The sequence below is a fragment of the Strix uralensis genome, chromosome 9 (genome assembly GCF_047716275.1).
Source record: "Strix uralensis isolate ZFMK-TIS-50842 chromosome 9, bStrUra1, whole genome shotgun sequence".
Taxonomy (NCBI): Eukaryota; Metazoa; Chordata; class Aves; order Strigiformes; family Strigidae; genus Strix; species Strix uralensis.
In genome coordinates, this window is record NC_133980.1 from 25,525,898 (window position 1) to 25,543,688 (window position 17,791).

General features: G+C 49.6%; 1 protein-coding gene across 1 annotated transcript; it reads left to right on the plus strand.

Moving 5' to 3' along the window:
* Nucleotides 1-642: 642 nt before the first annotated feature.
* On the plus strand, nt 643-16,946 carry MAP6D1 (MAP6 domain containing 1). Its single transcript, XM_074877783.1, has 3 exons — nt 643-1,230; nt 12,318-12,435; nt 15,085-16,946. Exons 1-3 carry the CDS (start codon nt 719-721, stop codon nt 15,160-15,162), a joined length of 708 nt encoding a protein of 235 aa, XP_074733884.1. The 5' UTR covers nt 643-718; the 3' UTR covers nt 15,163-16,946.
* Nucleotides 16,947-17,791: the final 845 nt, after the last annotated feature.

Consider the following 17,791-nt stretch of genomic DNA (forward strand, 5'->3'; position numbering starts at 1 on the left):
GGATTTTGGTCAATAGGTAGCATTTTAAAAGTGAAGTGGTTAAACTGTTAATGTAAATGGAGGAGGGGAATGTTAAGAGAGATGGGGTTTTTGTAGACAGCTACTGGAAACTAGCATCGCGAAGCTGCTATTTCTCATCCAGATCGCTTATTTTATAAATACCAGTTTTCGTATACAAATGCTTTCTCTAATGATAAATGGTTACGGCTAACTTGAAATTATAATTAAGCAAGTTAGAAATTATCATTAAGCAACACTCCTCGCTCGGCGCTGTGACTGGGTATGCTACCGAGCTTATCCTAACGCATAAACCCGACATCCAGCCTCGAAGGCGCAGGAAGAGGGGGCAGCCGGTACCCCCAGAGGGCCCCCAGCCCCGCCAAGGCGGCGGGGCACGGCAGGGCAGGGCAGGACACGGCGGGGCTGCCGCTGCAGCGCAGCAGCACCCGGGAGCGGCCACCGGCGGGGCCTGGGGAAGCGCAGCCCGGGTCCGCTCTCGGCCGCTTCTCCCCCGCCGGCCCCGGGAGCCGCACGGAGCTCCCGCCGGCAGCCCGGGTCACGTGCGCGGGCCGTAATCCCGGCGAGGGGGTGTCATTACCGGGGGAAGGGGGCGGCGGGAGGAGGGGCTGCCGCCGATGAGGGCTGAAGCCGGGTGCGCGGCCGGCTGCGGGCGCCGGAGCCGCGGGCGCCGCTGCGGGCGAGGCGGGGGGCTGCGGCCATGGCCTGGCCCTGCATCAGCCGGGTGTGCTGCCTGGCCCGCTTCTGGAGCCAGCTGGACAAGTCCGACCTCTCCGTGCCGCTCACCATCCACAACTACTCGGACATCGAGGAGCAGGAGGACGGGGCGGCCCAGCGCGGCGGACCCCCCCCGCGGGGCAGCGCCCGCCCGCCCGCCCCGGCCCCGCGCCCGCGGGACCCCCCCGCCGCCGGGAAGCCGGGCGGCCGCGGGAGGAGCCGGGCGGCGGCCGCCGGGGAGCCCTTCGCGGCGGAGACCCAGTACCGGCGGGACTTCAGAGCGTGGCCCCTCCCGAGGCGGGACGCCTTCCCCTGGGTCAGCGCCAGCAGCGGCGGCAGCGGCGGGAGGGACGGGGCCGTCCCCCAGCCCGCCCCGGGCCGCGCCGCCTGCGCCCTGCCCGGCGGCGGCGGGAGGCCGGCGGCCGACGGCTGCGGCGGCCCCGAGCAGCTCCGGCCGCGCTCGCAGGCGGACGGCGGCCACACCACCTCCTACAGGTAACCAGGCCCCGGCGACCGCCCCGCTCCCCGCCCCGAGCCCCGGGGGGGGCTCCTGCCGCGGGCGGGGGATGCTCCTCCGCAGCGCGGGGCGGGGATGCCGGCGAGCGGCCGCGCCGGGGGGCGGGGGGGAGCTGTAACCCGGGGGGAGGAGGGGCAGGGTCCGCCGCCACGCCAGCGGGCTCGCCCTGTCGCCAAAGCCGCGTGGGCTTCTGGAGGTGCGGTCCTTAAAAGCGTCGCTTGCTTCCCCGGCGGGTCCCGAGCCCGGCCCGCACCTCCCCTAAAGCCTCTGCAGCAGAGCCCGCCCCGGTACGCGCCCGCGGGGCCGCCCAGCCTCCCGCCTCCCCGAGCTCCGGCCGGGGGCAGAGCGGGAGAAAGCCGGGCCGGGATCCCCCCCGCCGCCGGGACCTGTCCGCACTCGGCAGCTGCGCCCCCCCAGCCCGCCCCTGCCACCGGCTTTTTCCCTTTAAGACCCCTGGAACGCCGCGTTCGATCGAGCCAAAACCGCCTCGGGGATTAGTCAGACGCAAAGACACCGGGGCTGCACCCTCCAGAACGTGCCAGTGTGGGTAATGGGGAAAACTGTCACACACCACCTTTCCCAAAGAGCTTTTAAAAACGATTAAGTGACTTTTATGTTATTGATGCCTTCCTTTCCCTGTGATCAGCATGACTGCTACCGACACTCATTTTCTGGAACAAGCAATCAGGCAGGATGCACCGAAATTCAGCCCCTGTTCTCCTTCTGAGGGAGGAGAGGGGATTTCAGCTCCTACAAGGCTGCTGCTGAACGCGGTACTGCTTTCACGTTGGGACCACATGCTCCCTCATAATGGTGTTTGGCAGGTTTTAATATACCTATGAGGTATATTAATAGAGCAATTATTTTTATTCCAATAGAATTCCAAGTATTTAGACACTTACTATCTATTATGTACCTAGGAGACGTTTCTTTTCATAATTGCAGTTCATTAGATTATTTATCACAGCGCTTTTAAGACAAACACACTGGGGGCCCTGGGAAGGATTACAGCCCTGCGTGAGAGAGCGTATTGCTGGTCCCACTCTACCCCGCTCAGGCAGCTGCCCTGGTACTGGTGCAGTTAATATACGACTCTGGAAGGGATAACTGCAGTGTCTGAATTTATGTGCCATCTTATCCTTTGCCACATCTCACAGGACAATCACAGAGTAAAAGAAAAGCACTTTTAAATTTCCTAGGAGCGCAGGAATTACTTCAACAGAGAAGCCTGCCTAAACAAGACTAGCAATGTTCATCTTTCGGAAACACATCCATCTCCATATTGCTGTTGAAGCCTCCGCCGCCTCTTGAAGCCTGACCCCAGAGGAAGGGCACATTAGCCTGCACTAGAGCTGCAGCTTCCCTACAGCTGTTCCACCCCTCAGCAAAGAGTCACTTCTCACACCTTGCCGCCCTCTGACTCGTCTGTTCATACACGGGGCTCCCAACTGCTGTCATGAAAGAGCAAAAGATCTGCAGATCACAGGACAAAGCAGTGGCGAGATACCAACACGCAAATCAAAAGTTTTAGAAAAAGTGAGACCTCAGGGTAGTCGGGGAACTCCTCAGAGCTGACAGGAGGATTCATGCAGGACGAGGACAGAGGACAAGCTGGGGCAACCACCTCAGGATACAGTTCTCACATAACACCTTTAAGTTGTTTGAGGGCTATACAGAACAACTAATGCAGACGGGGCTGTACAAGTCAAACCACCTTTGTCTTATTCCAGGAGTTCCCACAGCTTCTTTGAATTATCACCCAGTATGACACTGCAAATTTAAGGAATCCCCATACCACTGAATGTGCCCTAGAAAAGTCATAGGAGTCACAACAAGCAGCAGGAGGAGAGTCCACAATAGCTTCACAGGCTGCAAGAGTCTATTTGGATTTGTTGCTTTTTTTTTTTTTAATAAATAAAGACTAAGCAGGGGTGGAGTGGCTGGTACTTGACAGAGTCACTCACGCTCATTTTCAGTTATGCCTGGGGCACTGGGTTTGTGTTTGGTAGCTTTGGTCCCACCAAAGCCCCAGGAGTGCTCCACTGGTGTGAGGCAGGGAAGGGACAATCCACAGCACCCCCACCCTCTGCAAGCTGAGCCCCCACAGCAGGATTTCCACTAACACAGCTGCAGTTCAGTCCTGCTTTCCTCTTACCTTATTGTTTTCCAAAGGCAGCACTGCAGTCTGCAGACATTTATCTCCTCTTCAGGCAGCAGCCAAACAGCACCATTAAGTGTTGATGTTCTTCATCTTCCTAACAGGAGAAAAAGACCCTCCCTGTGCATTACGCTGTCCCTTGGTGGCCACTCAGCTCCACTACCCTCTGGCAGGTGGGACCTGCCCCGCTTCTTGTAGGCTGCACCCACCCACAGGTGAGGAGGCAGCGCTGGGGAGGCAGGAAAGGCAGATCAGCTGTGGTAGAGGCAAAGCAAAGGGGGGTTGTGTTACCGGGGGGCAGCTGGAGGGTGCTGGGCCCTCAGGAGGAGGTTGGGTGTGAACTACAGAATGCTTTTAGGGGGTCTGGGAGAAAGGAGAGGGTGTCCTGTGCAGAGACATGCAGGCAGGGACTACTGCAGGTGGGTTGGAGAGGAGCGAAGGTGTGGAAGACACGTGGTTTTGGTCAGACCTTCATTCTGTTTCAAGGGAGAATGCTGGGGAGATTTCCCCTTCTCTGCTATTGCAGGTGGATCAGCCCTTCCCTATGGCTCAGCCCCGTGAGTGGGTTGAGGGGCCCTGAGGATCGTGGGCCTCTCGTGGGTGTGGGGAGCTGCATCTGCTCCCAGAAGAAATGGGTCATTTGAGACCCACATGCTACCGGTGGTGCGGCAGGCTCCGCACCCCGCCGGGTCAGGCGTGCACCGCGAGGCTCCTGCCCGCAGGATCGGCTCTGGCAGTGTGGGTGCTGCCAGGCAGCAGCCTCCAGCTGCATTTTGTGACTTTGTCAGGTCTCGGCAGCTGCCTGGGCTTCCTTAATGTTCAAGAGAAAAGATCTGAAGGGAGGGTAACACTGGCTTGAACAGGACGGTGCAGAAAAGTTGGTGTTGATATATGGTCCACTCCAAGCTGCTAATGGCAGTGATGGTTTTCTTAATTCTGGAAGGCGTTGGGGTTTTTTTTCAGTTTTGTGGTTTGTTTGTCTCTTTTTAATTCAGGGATTTTGACTGCACAGTTCTACAACAGCGTATTGAATGTTTGTTTTTGTGGAACACCCAAGTGTAGCAGTGAGTCCCCTATAATGTTCAGCACCTTTTGTTACGCTTTTGTGCATCGGTGCACTGCTCCCATGAGACTTCATTCTGCAAGTTGCTGCTACATCTTTCTCTCTGCACTCTTTTAAGCACAGAAGAAAACTCATCTGCATACAAAACTGGCTGTGCATGGTGCAGTCAGTCAGCCTGACGTGGCATTTGCCAGAACAAAATAAACCCACCCCCGGGATCAGTGACCAAGACAAAAAGACCCATTCCTAGTGACTTCTGGGGGAGCCTTTCTATGGCCTGAAGAAAGATAAAGGTGGAGGGGGTGTTGGAAGAATACCTGTACCTCTGAGGAAGCAAAGATGTTTTTAATTTTGAACGAATAATTCTATATAAAGGGTGAAAGGACAGCACAGCTCCCTCCAAACTATTGCCCCGTGTCCCCACATCTTTGGGGCAGCTTCTGTCTCTGGTACCTGGATTTTGGCTGGAGTTGCAGGGTCTGAATGAAGTCAAACCCCAACTGGCCTACATGGAGGGAGCTCAGGCACACAGGCCGAGGCAGATCAATACAAGCTGCACTTGGAAGGCTAAAATGGGATGTGCTCCAACTGTGAAAAGATCCCAGCGACCGCTGCAGAGGGTTGCGGTAGAGTACACCTTACTGATGCTGGAGGAGGTGGAAGAAAGCACTGAGGGGCCCCCTCTGCACCTTCATAAGGATTTGTCCTTCTGGGTCTTGGAAGTGGCTTCTCCCTTTCAGCAATAAGTTGCAGATGCTGCGTACTTCTGGCTTTGCACACGATTAATTAATTGTAGTACTAGGTCTTGATTGCATTTAGCAGACATTTTAGGAATATGTAAGTGCTTTCCTTAGCTCCCTTCTACAGCGGATGAGAGAAGCCGGTGCTGTCAGCAGGTACCTCCAGCTGGCTCTGTTCTCTGGGTGTCATCTTACCTTGTTAGAAGGCAATGGGGATGAAGGCACAACCTCTCTGCCAGGGCTGGTATTGCTGGAAGGAGAACCCTGTTCAAGGCTCAGCTGTACTTCTTTAAGTCAGTTCAGACCTCAGTTTCCCCTTCGGTAACCTGCTAGCTTTTGGAAAGCACTTCAAATGTGTAAGTGAAAATGTTGCATCGGAGCTGTGAGTGATTGTTTTGCCTCTTCTTCCCCCACCCATCAGCTTTGCTTGTATTAGCACTCAGGGGAGGGGGAGGATGACTCTGAATTTCTGCACACATGCAGTGCCAGCCCCGAGCAGAGCCTGATGTCTGAGGTTGGTGTTTCTGCACTATAGGTGTTTTGAGCAGGCGTGAGAGTCGAGAGCAGCCGACTTACTCACAGGTGGGAGGCACAGCAGTAAAGCAGACCAAGCTGGGGACCTTGAGATTAGCAGGGTTTCCTGCTCACCAAGAGTGGGCAATTTTGTTTTGATGAAAAGAAAATGTGTAGAGAGCTGGGGTCATTAAGGGGAAAGGGCCTGATGTGCCATTGCTAATGATTTTGGTAATAGCAGGGTGGAAGATCCCTCAGCAAACTGAACTCCCATCTTCTTGCGTGAGTATTCAGTGTGTGCCAGTGGTTGCACTGTGACCATGGAGCAGACATCCTCCCCACCACAGGAGATACCGCAGAATGAAGGGGAATGACCCTTTCCCCCATAACCATGGGTGCAGTCACAGAGCATGTTATTTGGCTGTCTGTACTATTCACCCACCTTCAAATACTGCTTGTGCAGAAAGGCAAGGTGAACTGTGGTGACTGCTTCATGTTGAAAAGCATCTTATTTCAGCTGTGGGGAAGAAAACAGAAAAAAACCCTGCACTCATGTTCAGCAATGTATGGGATCACAGCACACACCTGAGCTGGCAGGGTTAATAGTACTGTGTATGAGGAGCTCCATCCTTGATCCAGCAAGATATTTAAATGCATGCTTATCCTTAATAATAGGAGTAAAGCTTTTATAATCAAGGCTTACAGTTATCTTTACATTCTTAAGTATCTTGGTGCTTGGGGAAATTAATACTGAAGCCCCTGATTTTGACGCTGTTTAAGAAGTAAGCTTGCTTGGTGCAGGCATTGGGATAGATCCAGAGAGACTGTGTGCTGCATAGCTTGGCCAGGGGAAGGGAGGGCTTGGAGAGGGACAGAGCTGTGGGAGGAGAGAGTGAGGGGGGCTGGAAAGAGTAGCTCAAGAGGGGATGTCTGTTGTGCAAAGTACACTGCAGAACTGAAATGGGGAAGATTCAAAGCTGTTGCATAAAGGTTGGAAGAATTTCCTCCACTCGGAGTACACCCAGACTTACATTAGAAGAAAAGGGAAAAGAATGGGAACTGGGGTCATGACAGAAGTCAAGACCCTAAGACCTGCCCACAAACCCCCATTCACACTGCTCCAATAGAGAGAAGCAGCTGCCTGTGCTATCACACCACTGTAAGTGCTTCTTCCTCAGGGATCTGTCTGTGAGCAGAGCAAGCCCCCAAAACTCACCCTAAAACAACAGTTTGAGCCTTAAGGTTTTTTTTCCCTGGCCTTTCAGTCCAGTCTTTTGCTGTTGCTTCTTTCCTGTGAGTTATGAGCAGCTCCAGGTACTGCCTGACCTTGCTACAGGTGAGAACTGAGTCAGGAAGCAGCCAGGCATCTTCTGCTTTCCTCTTCTGCAATTCCTCGGTGCTGGTCTCTCTACCCCTCTGCTATGTCTTTCCTCTACCTCTCTATTTTTTCCCCTCCATCAGCCTTTCCTTTCCCCCATTTCTGTCCTTGCTCTCTGCTCTTTGGCTGGATAGGACAATGGGCACAATCTGCTCCTGTGTCCAAGGCTTGGAAGGGCCTCCAGCACCTCACCGGTGTCTGACATAGCTCAGAGGAAAAGCAGCTTAATGGCTCCATCATCCAGGAGGGCCTCCTGGCTTTGTCCGTCATGCAGAGCTCTCACCACTGCATCCATGACTCAGAACATGTGCAGTCCTCCATTGACCAGGAGATGTCCCAGCACCCTGGTGGGTGTAAGTCTTTGTGGGAAGCGGACTCAGCCTGTGCTCTGGGAGAGCACGGCTGGCTGCCCAGCTCTGCCTGAGTAACACAAAACTGTCCCACCTGAAGGGGCGGCTACATGGCCATGCCAGGAGCCTGCAAGGAGCTGCATCACAAACAGGGAGACATTTCACACCCTACACCTTCTGCCTGAACCCCTTGCACACCTTGGCTTCCCCAACAGACATCCGGAGTAGTGTGTGCTTTGAAAAGAAAGTAACATGCCCAAGCTGTGCACACAACTTTCCTTATGAAGAGAAAATAGGATGAATGTTCATCATGCTGTTTAATTCTCACTGCTGTGCTGGGTATGAGAAGGAAGAGGGCGGTGGAAGAATAAATGCAGACTAGCTCAGGCAGTATAGCTCAGAGTTAAGTTCAGCTATACGGAATGAGCCTTTTTCTCCATTTCTTAAATGAGAAATGGGACTGTGATGCAGTGGCTCAGAATGCCACTGATAATCATGCAAAGCAAACCATGACGTAAAGATGAGGTACAAAAATGACAACTATGATGGCATTGGTGTCATCATTGGGGCAAAGGAATGCTATAAACATTGAAGGTAACTCTGGCTGGAAATGGCAGCCCCAGCATTGCAAACAGCACAGTTGGTGTTTCCGCCCTCTGCCTCTCCATGCCCAACAGAACTGCCTTCCATTTTGGTGAAATTAGAAAGCTTTCTAGGTTAGATTTTCACTAGGTCAGTGAAATAAAAAGATTTCACAGGCAGTTTTCTCTGCAAGGCCAGAAAACATTTGTGGAGCATGAAACAGGGGAAGAGCTGGAAGCAGCACTTGGGCTGGCAGCCGTGTGGCTCGCAGCACCCAGCAGCTTGAGCTGCAACAGCAGCACACTGTGGAAGGAACAGAAGGACCAATCCTGAATCCATCATTCCCAAATCATCCTCTGACTTCTGTGAGGCCACACAGTGAATCATGATGAGAGCATCCCCCTGCCTGACCTCCTGTGTAGGCTGTTCAACAGCCCTGGTACAGGTGGTCCTGCTTACCCCGGGGAGGGAGATGGCACACAACCACCAGCTCACTGAAACAGCTCTCTTCAAAGCTGGGCTTCATGGTAACCCCTGGTAATTAATAGTCCAATGCTTTTTTGTTTCTAGCATATACATAAGCTGTACTCCCACTTGCTCACTTTCCCATCACCACCAGGGGGTTAGACTGTCCCAGCAGGCCACTAGCGCATCTCAGTCTTACACTGCATTGATCCAAACCTTCCCCTCCAGACACATCCTGACATATTACAAAAGAAGCACCTTTCCCTGGACCCTATTAACCAATTATGAGAAGGGGCAAAGAAACAATCAACAAAGCAGTGATTTATGTGACCAAACAGTTCCACAGAGTAAGAGGGGCAACCACCTGCAAAAAGCTGCTTCTTATTCCTTCCTAGAGTGAGTCAGATGTAAAGAAATAGCAGTAAACAAAAAGCAGCCCTTCCCTTTTGATCTCTACTATTTTAAAGCCTTTTTCTTTCACAACTTCAGTGCTTTAGTACTTATAAGTACCACTGGGTCACTTCTATTTATGGAGATCAAAAATCTCACCTCTAGGTTGTAACAATGGAGAACCAAAGAGAATCTAAAGAGAGCCTGGATACTGAGTTACAGACCTGCAGGTTATTTCCCCTCCACTGCAGGTCCTTGCAGCCCCGAGGTAACCTGGTGATTGCTACTGTCTAGGGACAAGGGGAGGAGGAGGAGGAGGAGGAGGGGTACAGCAGGAAGGACAAAGATGACTGTCTCCAGCAGCAACAGTCATTGTCTCGTGTTCATCCCCAGCGGCAGCTGGATGTCACACCACACAGGGCTCTCCCCTTCTCCATGCCATTTCTGTAATTTCCTCTCCCGCCACTCTGTTCTCTTGCTAATAACTGCTACTTGTGTGGTCTTGGAGGAGACACCACCCATGGTAATGAATGGGGGAGAGAGGGAGAGGCAACACACGGCTGAGCTGGACCTGGAAGACAGTCACTAAATCTTGGCACTTCACATCTTAAACTAAGTAACATTGAAAACAGGTAGTTCCTCTTCCCCAGGCTCAGAGTAGCTCATGCATTTTGTCTCCACTTATGACTCCAAGACCGATGTCTAGTCAAGTCACCAAACTAGTATTTGTGCTCGTGCTCCTTCTGACTTTTGGCTATACATCTGGAGATGGGTGATGTGTCCTGCAAGCTAAAAGGCAGAGCAAATTTAGTTAGCTGTACTTTCTGGACCAAAGGTTATAATTTTCATTTCTCGTTTTGTTTCAAGTGCCCCAGCTCCCAGAGGGGATAAGTTGTCTGTGTTTTGTCCAGCCCTTCCCTGTGGCTCAGAGTCCAGGCTTCCTCCATGGGGAAATCCCAATTCCAAATAAGAAATGCTGTTGTGGGTCTGAGCCGTGACTGTATCTGCCCTCACATTTCTGTTCCTGTGGGTGAAGGGAGAGCGTTTCCTGATTGCATGTAGGTGCTTTGAAAATAGTTTTGGCTATCCAGGCTGAGAGGAGAACAGTTTGGCTCCCAGCCAAAATGAGGGTCCTGTGATCCAAAAGGGCTGTGTTCGGGGGCCTGCCAAATCAGCAAATGATCTGCTACAAAGCGGCGACTGCAGAGACAGGCAGCACAGTCATTCATTGAAAGCTGGGGACACACTCCATTGCAGCGTAATGCAGTAGGGAGACCAGCTGGCGCGAGGGTGAATGGTTGGGAATCAATGCCACCAGCACCCTTGATGCAATCTGGCTTTATGTGGGGTAGCAGGTTCCAGTTCCTGGAAACTGCTGGGATGTAATTGATGATTTTGTACCATTTTGCTGATATTTTGCCCAGTAGCTCTGTGTCCTCCCTCTGGCTGCGCAGCAGAGCAGAGCTCAGATTTAATTCTGCATTCACATGCATCTGGGATTCCCTGCCGAATGTCTTCTTGTGGCAGCGTTTGGCCAAAATCACATTTCTGCAAAGGTGCTTACTTATCCTGAGGTGTGAAAGCAGCAGGAACTGCACCAGCAGCACCAGGAGAGCTGCACAGGCACTTACCTGCTGTCTGAGCAAGCCTGAACGGCAAGATGCAGAGAAGGCGGGAGGTGGCGGCTCAGAACAGCAAGAGCAAACCGATTATAGACAAGATTTGCAGTGCACATAGACAGCCCTGACAGGGGCCTGGTTTTGCTTTCTGACAGCAGGAAGGAAGCTCTTCCACAGAGCAATATCCATTAGTAACTACGTGGATTTAAGAACTCTCTCCACCTTCACTCAAACTGACAAACTACTGTCAGCCCTGGCTGCGAGCTCCTGCCCCTTTCCTTGTGCCTGCACCCGTACTCATCTGTCCTGACAGGAGGCCAGTGCTGGCAGCTAACTCGGACAAGAAACAGTTACTTAATTTTTTGGAATTGTGTTAGCATGCTGGTTTCTCACTGGCTTAGATACAGTCCAGGACTGTACCCTGAGTCTACAAATCAACCAAGAAAAGAGGCAGCATTTTAAGGCTGAGTCTATGTTAAGAAATCAAGCATAAACCAGGCAGTGGATATTTTGGTAATATACTAAAAGGATCAAGACCAAACTATACATTCTAAAATAATACTCTGCACTTCCATTCTTTAAATAAGATTTTTAAAAGAGGAATTTGCAGCTACTATCAAAATAGCAAATAGCATGCTTGGGAAAAACGAGAATCAGAAAGGCTGCGATCAAAGCTAAGCTCAGCACATTAAAACACAGCCTATTTCCGTAGCCTGGACGTGGCTCAGGACTCAGTCTTAGCCCTTGATCCTGTGTATAAGCAGCTAGTAGAACGCATTTATTATTTAAATATGCCAGGCTATAAACATAAAATTGTGACATCTTGGGTAGTCGCCTCTACTTTTGCTACAGAAGCTGCCTGAATTGGTTGCCAGAGTTACGTACACAGAGAGCAGACTTCTGTCTTCTCCTGAGAGCAGACACGCCAGCTCAGCTGGCTGCTACTGCAGCATCCAGAAAGTCCTAATGGAGAGGGCATTAGTGAAGGCTGATGTGACAAGAGGTAGAGAGAAGCAGAGGGAAGGCTGCAGAAGGGAGCGGGCAGCCAAGCTAAGCCAGACCTTGCCATGCTGCTCTTCAGTGCTCTTGAAACATGTGCTGCCCCTTCCTCAGTGCATCTCCTCACTCATTTCTCAGATGTCACTGCGCCAAGAATAGATCAGCCAAGTGCCACCTTTCTCAGACATCATCATGCAAAGTCAAAGCACTTGCCCCCATCTGAAGAAAAATCATCAGCAGAAGCATCTGCCAGCTGAGATGGTGCGTCCCTTCAGATGCATTTCAGACTGAGCTGCCACAGAGGCACAGCACAGCACGCAATGGTAAAGGCGCCTGCTGTTGGGCGAGCTAAAGCCAAGTAGGGGAACATCAGCAGCCTCCCTCCACGCGTGTGAAGACTAGGCACTCGCAGCCTCAGACCAAGTTGTTTTACATTGTAAGTGACCAATGAGCCAGAGAATATTTTACATTGTAAGTGGTCAATGAGCTATCAAGCAAAAAGTCACCCTGACTTTTTCTTATAGAGGAGGAAAACACCAAGCACCTCTGTGAGAGAGCACAATTTTGCCAGGAATAACAGAGGAGTTAAGTCAGTTAGCCCTGCCTATGCCCTGTGGCATCTTTCAGCCTGGGCTTTCTGAGAGAGGCAGGCCCCTAGGCTCAGTTCTCAGTATGCCTCAGACAAGTTCCATCTTATGAGCCGATTGTAACCAGCCTTGCCTTCTGGCTTTGCAACCACTCTGTGCAGAGGTACCCTGTGAGTATGTTGTGTTTTATGGGTTTTTCTATCTTGACAATCTCATTTCAGGCAAGAGTATCGCCCATGGACTGGAGCAAAACCATCCAAGCCTATAAAGACAAAGCAAGGCTTCATTATCCCAGAAGACCATTTTGTTCAAGAGACAAGCTACAAGGCAGATTTTAAGGTAATTAACATTTTTAAAATCCCAAAGTCAATGTGAGTAAAGGCCAAAGTACACACCAGGAACTCATTTTTTATTGGTGTGGTGCATGTAAGAATAAAGCCATGTCCTCATTGACCACTCTTTCATCACTGCCCATTAGGTAATGTGGCCATCCCTTGCTTTCAGAGAGACATGGTAGAGAATGTCATACTGTAACTTATCATAATTCAACCCGAGACCAAGATTTTAAACTGCGCGGCAGTCAGGAAGTTCCAAGATTCACGATTCCCTCAGTTGAACACCTTACATACAAGGCATGTGTCATTCTCTCTGTGGAAGGTGCATTTACACCCTCTGCACACACTCAGAGCAGTCAGTGTGCACTGGTGTTAGGGCTGTAGCACAAGATTCAACCTCTGGAGCTAACATCAACCACGGACACAGGTGTTTGCATGGGAACATTTGCAGATCACAGCCTGAGGAACAGCACCCACCCAGACAGGACAGAACTCCCCTATGCTGGTAAGGGCAGAAGCTGCCCCTGCTACCAACACCAAGGAGGACATAGCTGTGGCAAGCAGCCAAGACACACAGCTCTTGGGCCTCTGAGACTTCCTTGGGATTTTTCTGCAAGTTTCTACAACCAGCATAAGATTGTTTGCTTGTTGGCAAAATACATCTAAACATTACTGAAAATCCCACAAGGAAACGTTCTCTCTGTACTCAGCATTTTCCCTGGCAGGGCCCCACATCCTCCCCATCCCCACAAGGAAGGAAAGTGCACACTGACAAGGCTCTGGTTTAGCTGCTTTTTGCATTAGACCACCGGAGAGAATGGTGCTTCACAACCAACCGCAAAAGCCATTCACAGGCTGCACCAAGTGACTCAGAAAGCAGCGATGAGGCCGGGGCTGAATTCCCCAGCCGCAGCGTGCTGTGCCGTTAGAGGTAATAGCAGCTACTCCAGGGCCACATGTAAAAAGTAAATCTTTGCCTTGGAGGACACAAGGAAGAAGTGTTTAATCAGCAGACAGTCAAGTGCCTCCTCCGCAGAGGATTGCTGACACACTGCTGCAACAAGGCACAAGCTGGGTATATCCAAGCTCTACTGAAAGTGGGACAATTGACCTCAGGCACAACAGAATTTGCAAACCTCACCAAAACTTCCTCCTTGCTCTGAATAGTCTGGGCTGCTCTGAGGTGCAACAATGAGGATAGAGGTTATTTAACCCTTAAACCTTGCATTTTGACCCTTGCATTTAATCTTTTATTTTGACACCGGAGGGGCAAAATACAGTGTCTTCCTACTTGGCAGATAGGATGCAAATGAGAGGGTCCTAGATGAACCCCTTACAGTCTCTATCCTGGTTCTGGAGGAAGAGAAAGAGAAGTCTGGAATCCCAGACACAAACACATGCCACCACACTCTGGACCATGAAAGCAAAGGTCCCTTTTTCTGGGACAACATGGGAAAGGTGTAGTCTGGAATGAAGATGGTGCCGAGGAGCCACCAGTTCAAAGAGAAGTCAGATTCTTCCTGGTTTACACTTAGCCATTTGGACTTTCCCTCTTGCCTGAAGCCCATGGCTTTGCTGGACATGGGAAGTAGGTTTATGTTGTGTCCTAACAGCCTGCATGTAGGACTCAGACTGGTGGTTCTCCCCAGCTACTGTGTGTACAGGCTGTTTGTGATGCTCCTCTTGTTCCTCAGCATGTCAGATGCATCCCCAGGGGAATGGAAAAATCAGAACAATGCAACAAAGAGATCAATAGCTTTTCCTGTACTCTCTTTGCCTGTGGTCTTGCTCTTCTTTCTCTACTTGGATGGTGCATTGAAGTACTCAGCACCCAGCAAAGCTTTCCACCCTTCCATGTTTTATGGTCAGATTCACCCAGAGTCCTGGGCTGGATGCACAATTAAAGCCAGTCCTTTTCTTCAGATCCTTTGGGTTTTAAACATTAGGGAAGACACAAGCATCCAGGTGTCCTTCATGCTTCAGTGCAACCTCAACAGCTACATATTGGGTGAAATTCTGACTCCACAGACATCAGAGAGAGCAACCTCTGTTACCTCTACCTTTCCTCCAGGCCTGAGTAGTTTACATCCTTGTTAAAGTCCTTGCGGTTTCACAGCCTGGCATGGCCAGTAACTAGTTTTTCTCCTTCGGGTACACTGGGTCTGTGCCTCTGTTGACAGCGCACATAGCCTGTGGCCCCATAAAGCATTGCAGTGGAGCATTCTGACCGAGCCTGGATGGCATTCTCCAAAAGGTTAAGGACCAGACAGACACCACTGTAATTCCTCTCACTTAAATCCAGCACCAGTCCAGTGGTGAATTTGTTGTGATATTTGTAGAGTATGTACCAGCGGGGCTTTGTGATGAGGGCAGCTTTTTATCTTGCAGAGGTTGGCTCCTGCCAAGGCCTGCCCATCACACCACACACCTCAAGGTCCAAGGAGTGGGTTAAACAAAGCCCCTCCTCGGTGGCGCAGCATCACACCTGCCCTTGAATCATCCTGTGTGCCCAGCCAAGAGCTAACGCCTGTCGGGTAGTGGCACGTTACAGGGGAGGGCAGATAGAACATCACAACGCTCCAGACCCCTCAAACTCTCCAGACAGCCGCACCCTGTGTCACACTAACGTTTCTCTCCCCCCTCACCCCACTAGATCCCAGAGGTGAAGACCAGGTTCTCCCCCAACCCTTCTGCTGTTTTCCAGGCGCCGTCACGGATCCTCAACGTGTGAACCTGGACCCTCCTCACACCCAGGCAGCTTAAACGCAGTGTTTCTGTTAAGAAGTATCACTATGCAATTTTCATGAGGAGTGTTAAGATCAAAGAACCGGTATTATCAAAAACAGCTCCAGTGATTAATGATATGCACACACACTTTCTGTTAACACAACAAACCGCAAAGCGCTTGGTTCAGAACTGGCAAAACACGCTGCGAGGAGTGACCTAGTTTCTCACAGGAGCAGGTTCATTACTCTGCCAGCTGGCGTCACATTAGGAGATTGACTTTGGGCAGCAAAGGCAGTACTGCGGGCAACGTCCCTACGCTTAACTACACAGGGTGGGAGGGAAAACAATCACAAGTGGGATGGATAATTGAAACCAAAAAGAGTCTTATTTAGCAGCACCCTCTAAGTAGGCCAGTGAAAGACAGGGAGTGTCTGGCTGACTTCTGAGCTTCTTGAAGGGTTTTGAAGTAGGACCTCAAGTGACATCACCAGGAACCATAGCATCAGAGAGGCTGGTCTGGACTTCCAGAACTTCTGAACTGCTCCAAACTGACACAGGAGCAAGAGGGGACTCAACTTTGGGAGAGAGCCCTGACAGCAATGCACCAGCCTGGTTGGGAGTGGATTGCATGGACAGAGTCAGCTAGGCACCTACCAGACTCCAGAGGATCTAAGATATTTATGTAATTTGTATAGCTGTTAGGGTGAGTGTAAATATTGTATATGGATTTTACCTAAAGCAATTTGTGATCCTTTAATGAAAAGGACATGCTTATACTTTTAATAAATGTTACCTCTTTGCATATGCAAGGTGGAAAATATTGCCTTGAAATTCCTAAATTATTGCCTGTATATTGGTAATGCTAATGCTAGGAACAACCAGAAGCGAATGTTATTTAGAAACTCTTCTTAAAGAAAAAATGTAACGTAGAATGTAAGACATCCTTCATTTTTAAGATAGGCCATTTTAAGTATCATTATTCTGAAGCTAATTTTTTTAGATTGGTGTGCATTTAACTTTTGCTGAGGTACGTGTGTTTTAAGAAAACATTTTTTAGCCTTTGTTCATCGAGACTGTAGTGGGTTTACAGTTTCTATTGCAACAACTTATGCAATATAATTAGTCTACTGCTTATTTCATGGTTTTACTAATTATTTTGGGGGAAGAAATTGAAAAACTTTTACTTTATGTGTTTGCAACACACAAATGCGTTGGCTAGAATGAAAGGAAACTATCCTCAGACTTGAACACTGATCAGATATTCATTCATCTGTAATGAAATAGGCTGTAACACAGGAGAATTTTTTTCTTAACCTTCTTACTAGCTGAAGTCTAAGGCAAATTTAATGAACTCTGGGGACTCTGCAAACACGTATGCATTGCCGATAATTCCCAGAGGAACGTACAGTAATACCAGTGCTTGCCAAAATAATTTTTCAGGAGATGCATTTTTCTGGAAATTCATTTGAAACATTCAAACTGTACTACAGGTTTTGCATGTTAGATGTTTCTAAGAATTCAATCTGCTTGTTTAATCTCTTTATAATGTTTTTAACGGTTTTGTTCAAAGAATTTAAGTTCATTTAAATCCTGGACTTTATTAACAGAAAAAAAAAAGAAAGAAAAAAGAAGAAAAAAAGGATAAATTGTCTATTCAGTTTCTCTTCTTAATTCACTGTATTTCTTAAAAAAAAATCAACCCAGTTGTAAACAAACTGGTAATATAATAAGCTTGTATTTTATCAAATGGACTGGTTTAATTTAATAAATTAAAATGTATTTTGGCTATTGGTTCTTTCCCAAATTTTTTTTGTTGTAAAACATAACCCTTGGGTAATCAATTTGCCACTGCATTTCTCTCACACAGCTGCACACACAGGACACCCTATCAGGGAGATGCCCGACTGCATTCACAGCCATCAGCAGTCAATCTGTTACTCCTCAAGCTTATCCACAGGCACAGACCCCCAGCAAGAATGACTTCCAAGGCACATTTCAAGCTGTGGCCTAACTGCTGATTTGAAAGTGCAACTGCTTTCCAAAGGAAAGCTATTGCTCTGCAGAATTCATAATCGCTTATGGGATTTTTCTCCAACATTTTCAAAGGGAAAGCAAACCATTCAGCAAGCAGTCCATCAACGTGAAGGGGAAAAGAGGATGAACCAATGATACCAATTTGCTACATTCACTATCGAACACAGGGGCTAGATCCACTCTGATGCAGGTGCCATGCTCTCAAGACTCCCTTTCAGTGGTGCCCACAATGTGCTTGTTAACAGAAGGGGACAGGCAACTTGTGTTTCACCACAGTTTCACTCTGTCTTCTCACACAGATCATGGGAAAATGGTGCTAGCTTTGAATTTTAACAGAGATCATTGCAAGAACATTTCGGTGAGTGAAGATGCTGAAGGTACAACCAGCTTCCCTAGATAGTGCGATGCCAGCTCTTCTAGCTATGCCTCAGAGACTTCCAGGAGAAAGCCAAAGGCTCATGAGCTGTTCCTGGCTCCAACTACAGGAGGGATGAATGGAAGGAAAACCAAGCAGGTACTTACCATTGCAATTGGCTGCTGATGCAACATACCTGATTTTGCATGGTAAGTGCCTGCCTCAGTCAAATTGAAAGGTAACA

Excerpts from the sequence above, each read along its gene's own strand:
- MAP6D1 (XM_074877783.1), top strand. The coding sequence starts at position 719 with ATGGCCTGGCCCTGCATCAGCCGGGTGTGCTGCCTGGCCCGCTTCTGG. Across the intron at positions 1,231-12,317 it reads GGCCACACCACCTCCTACAG|GCAAGAGTATCGCCCATGGA; the intron begins GTAACCAGGCCC and ends ATCTCATTTCAG. Across the intron at positions 12,436-15,084 it reads GCTACAAGGCAGATTTTAAG|ATCCCAGAGGTGAAGACCAG; the intron begins GTAATTAACATT and ends TCACCCCACTAG.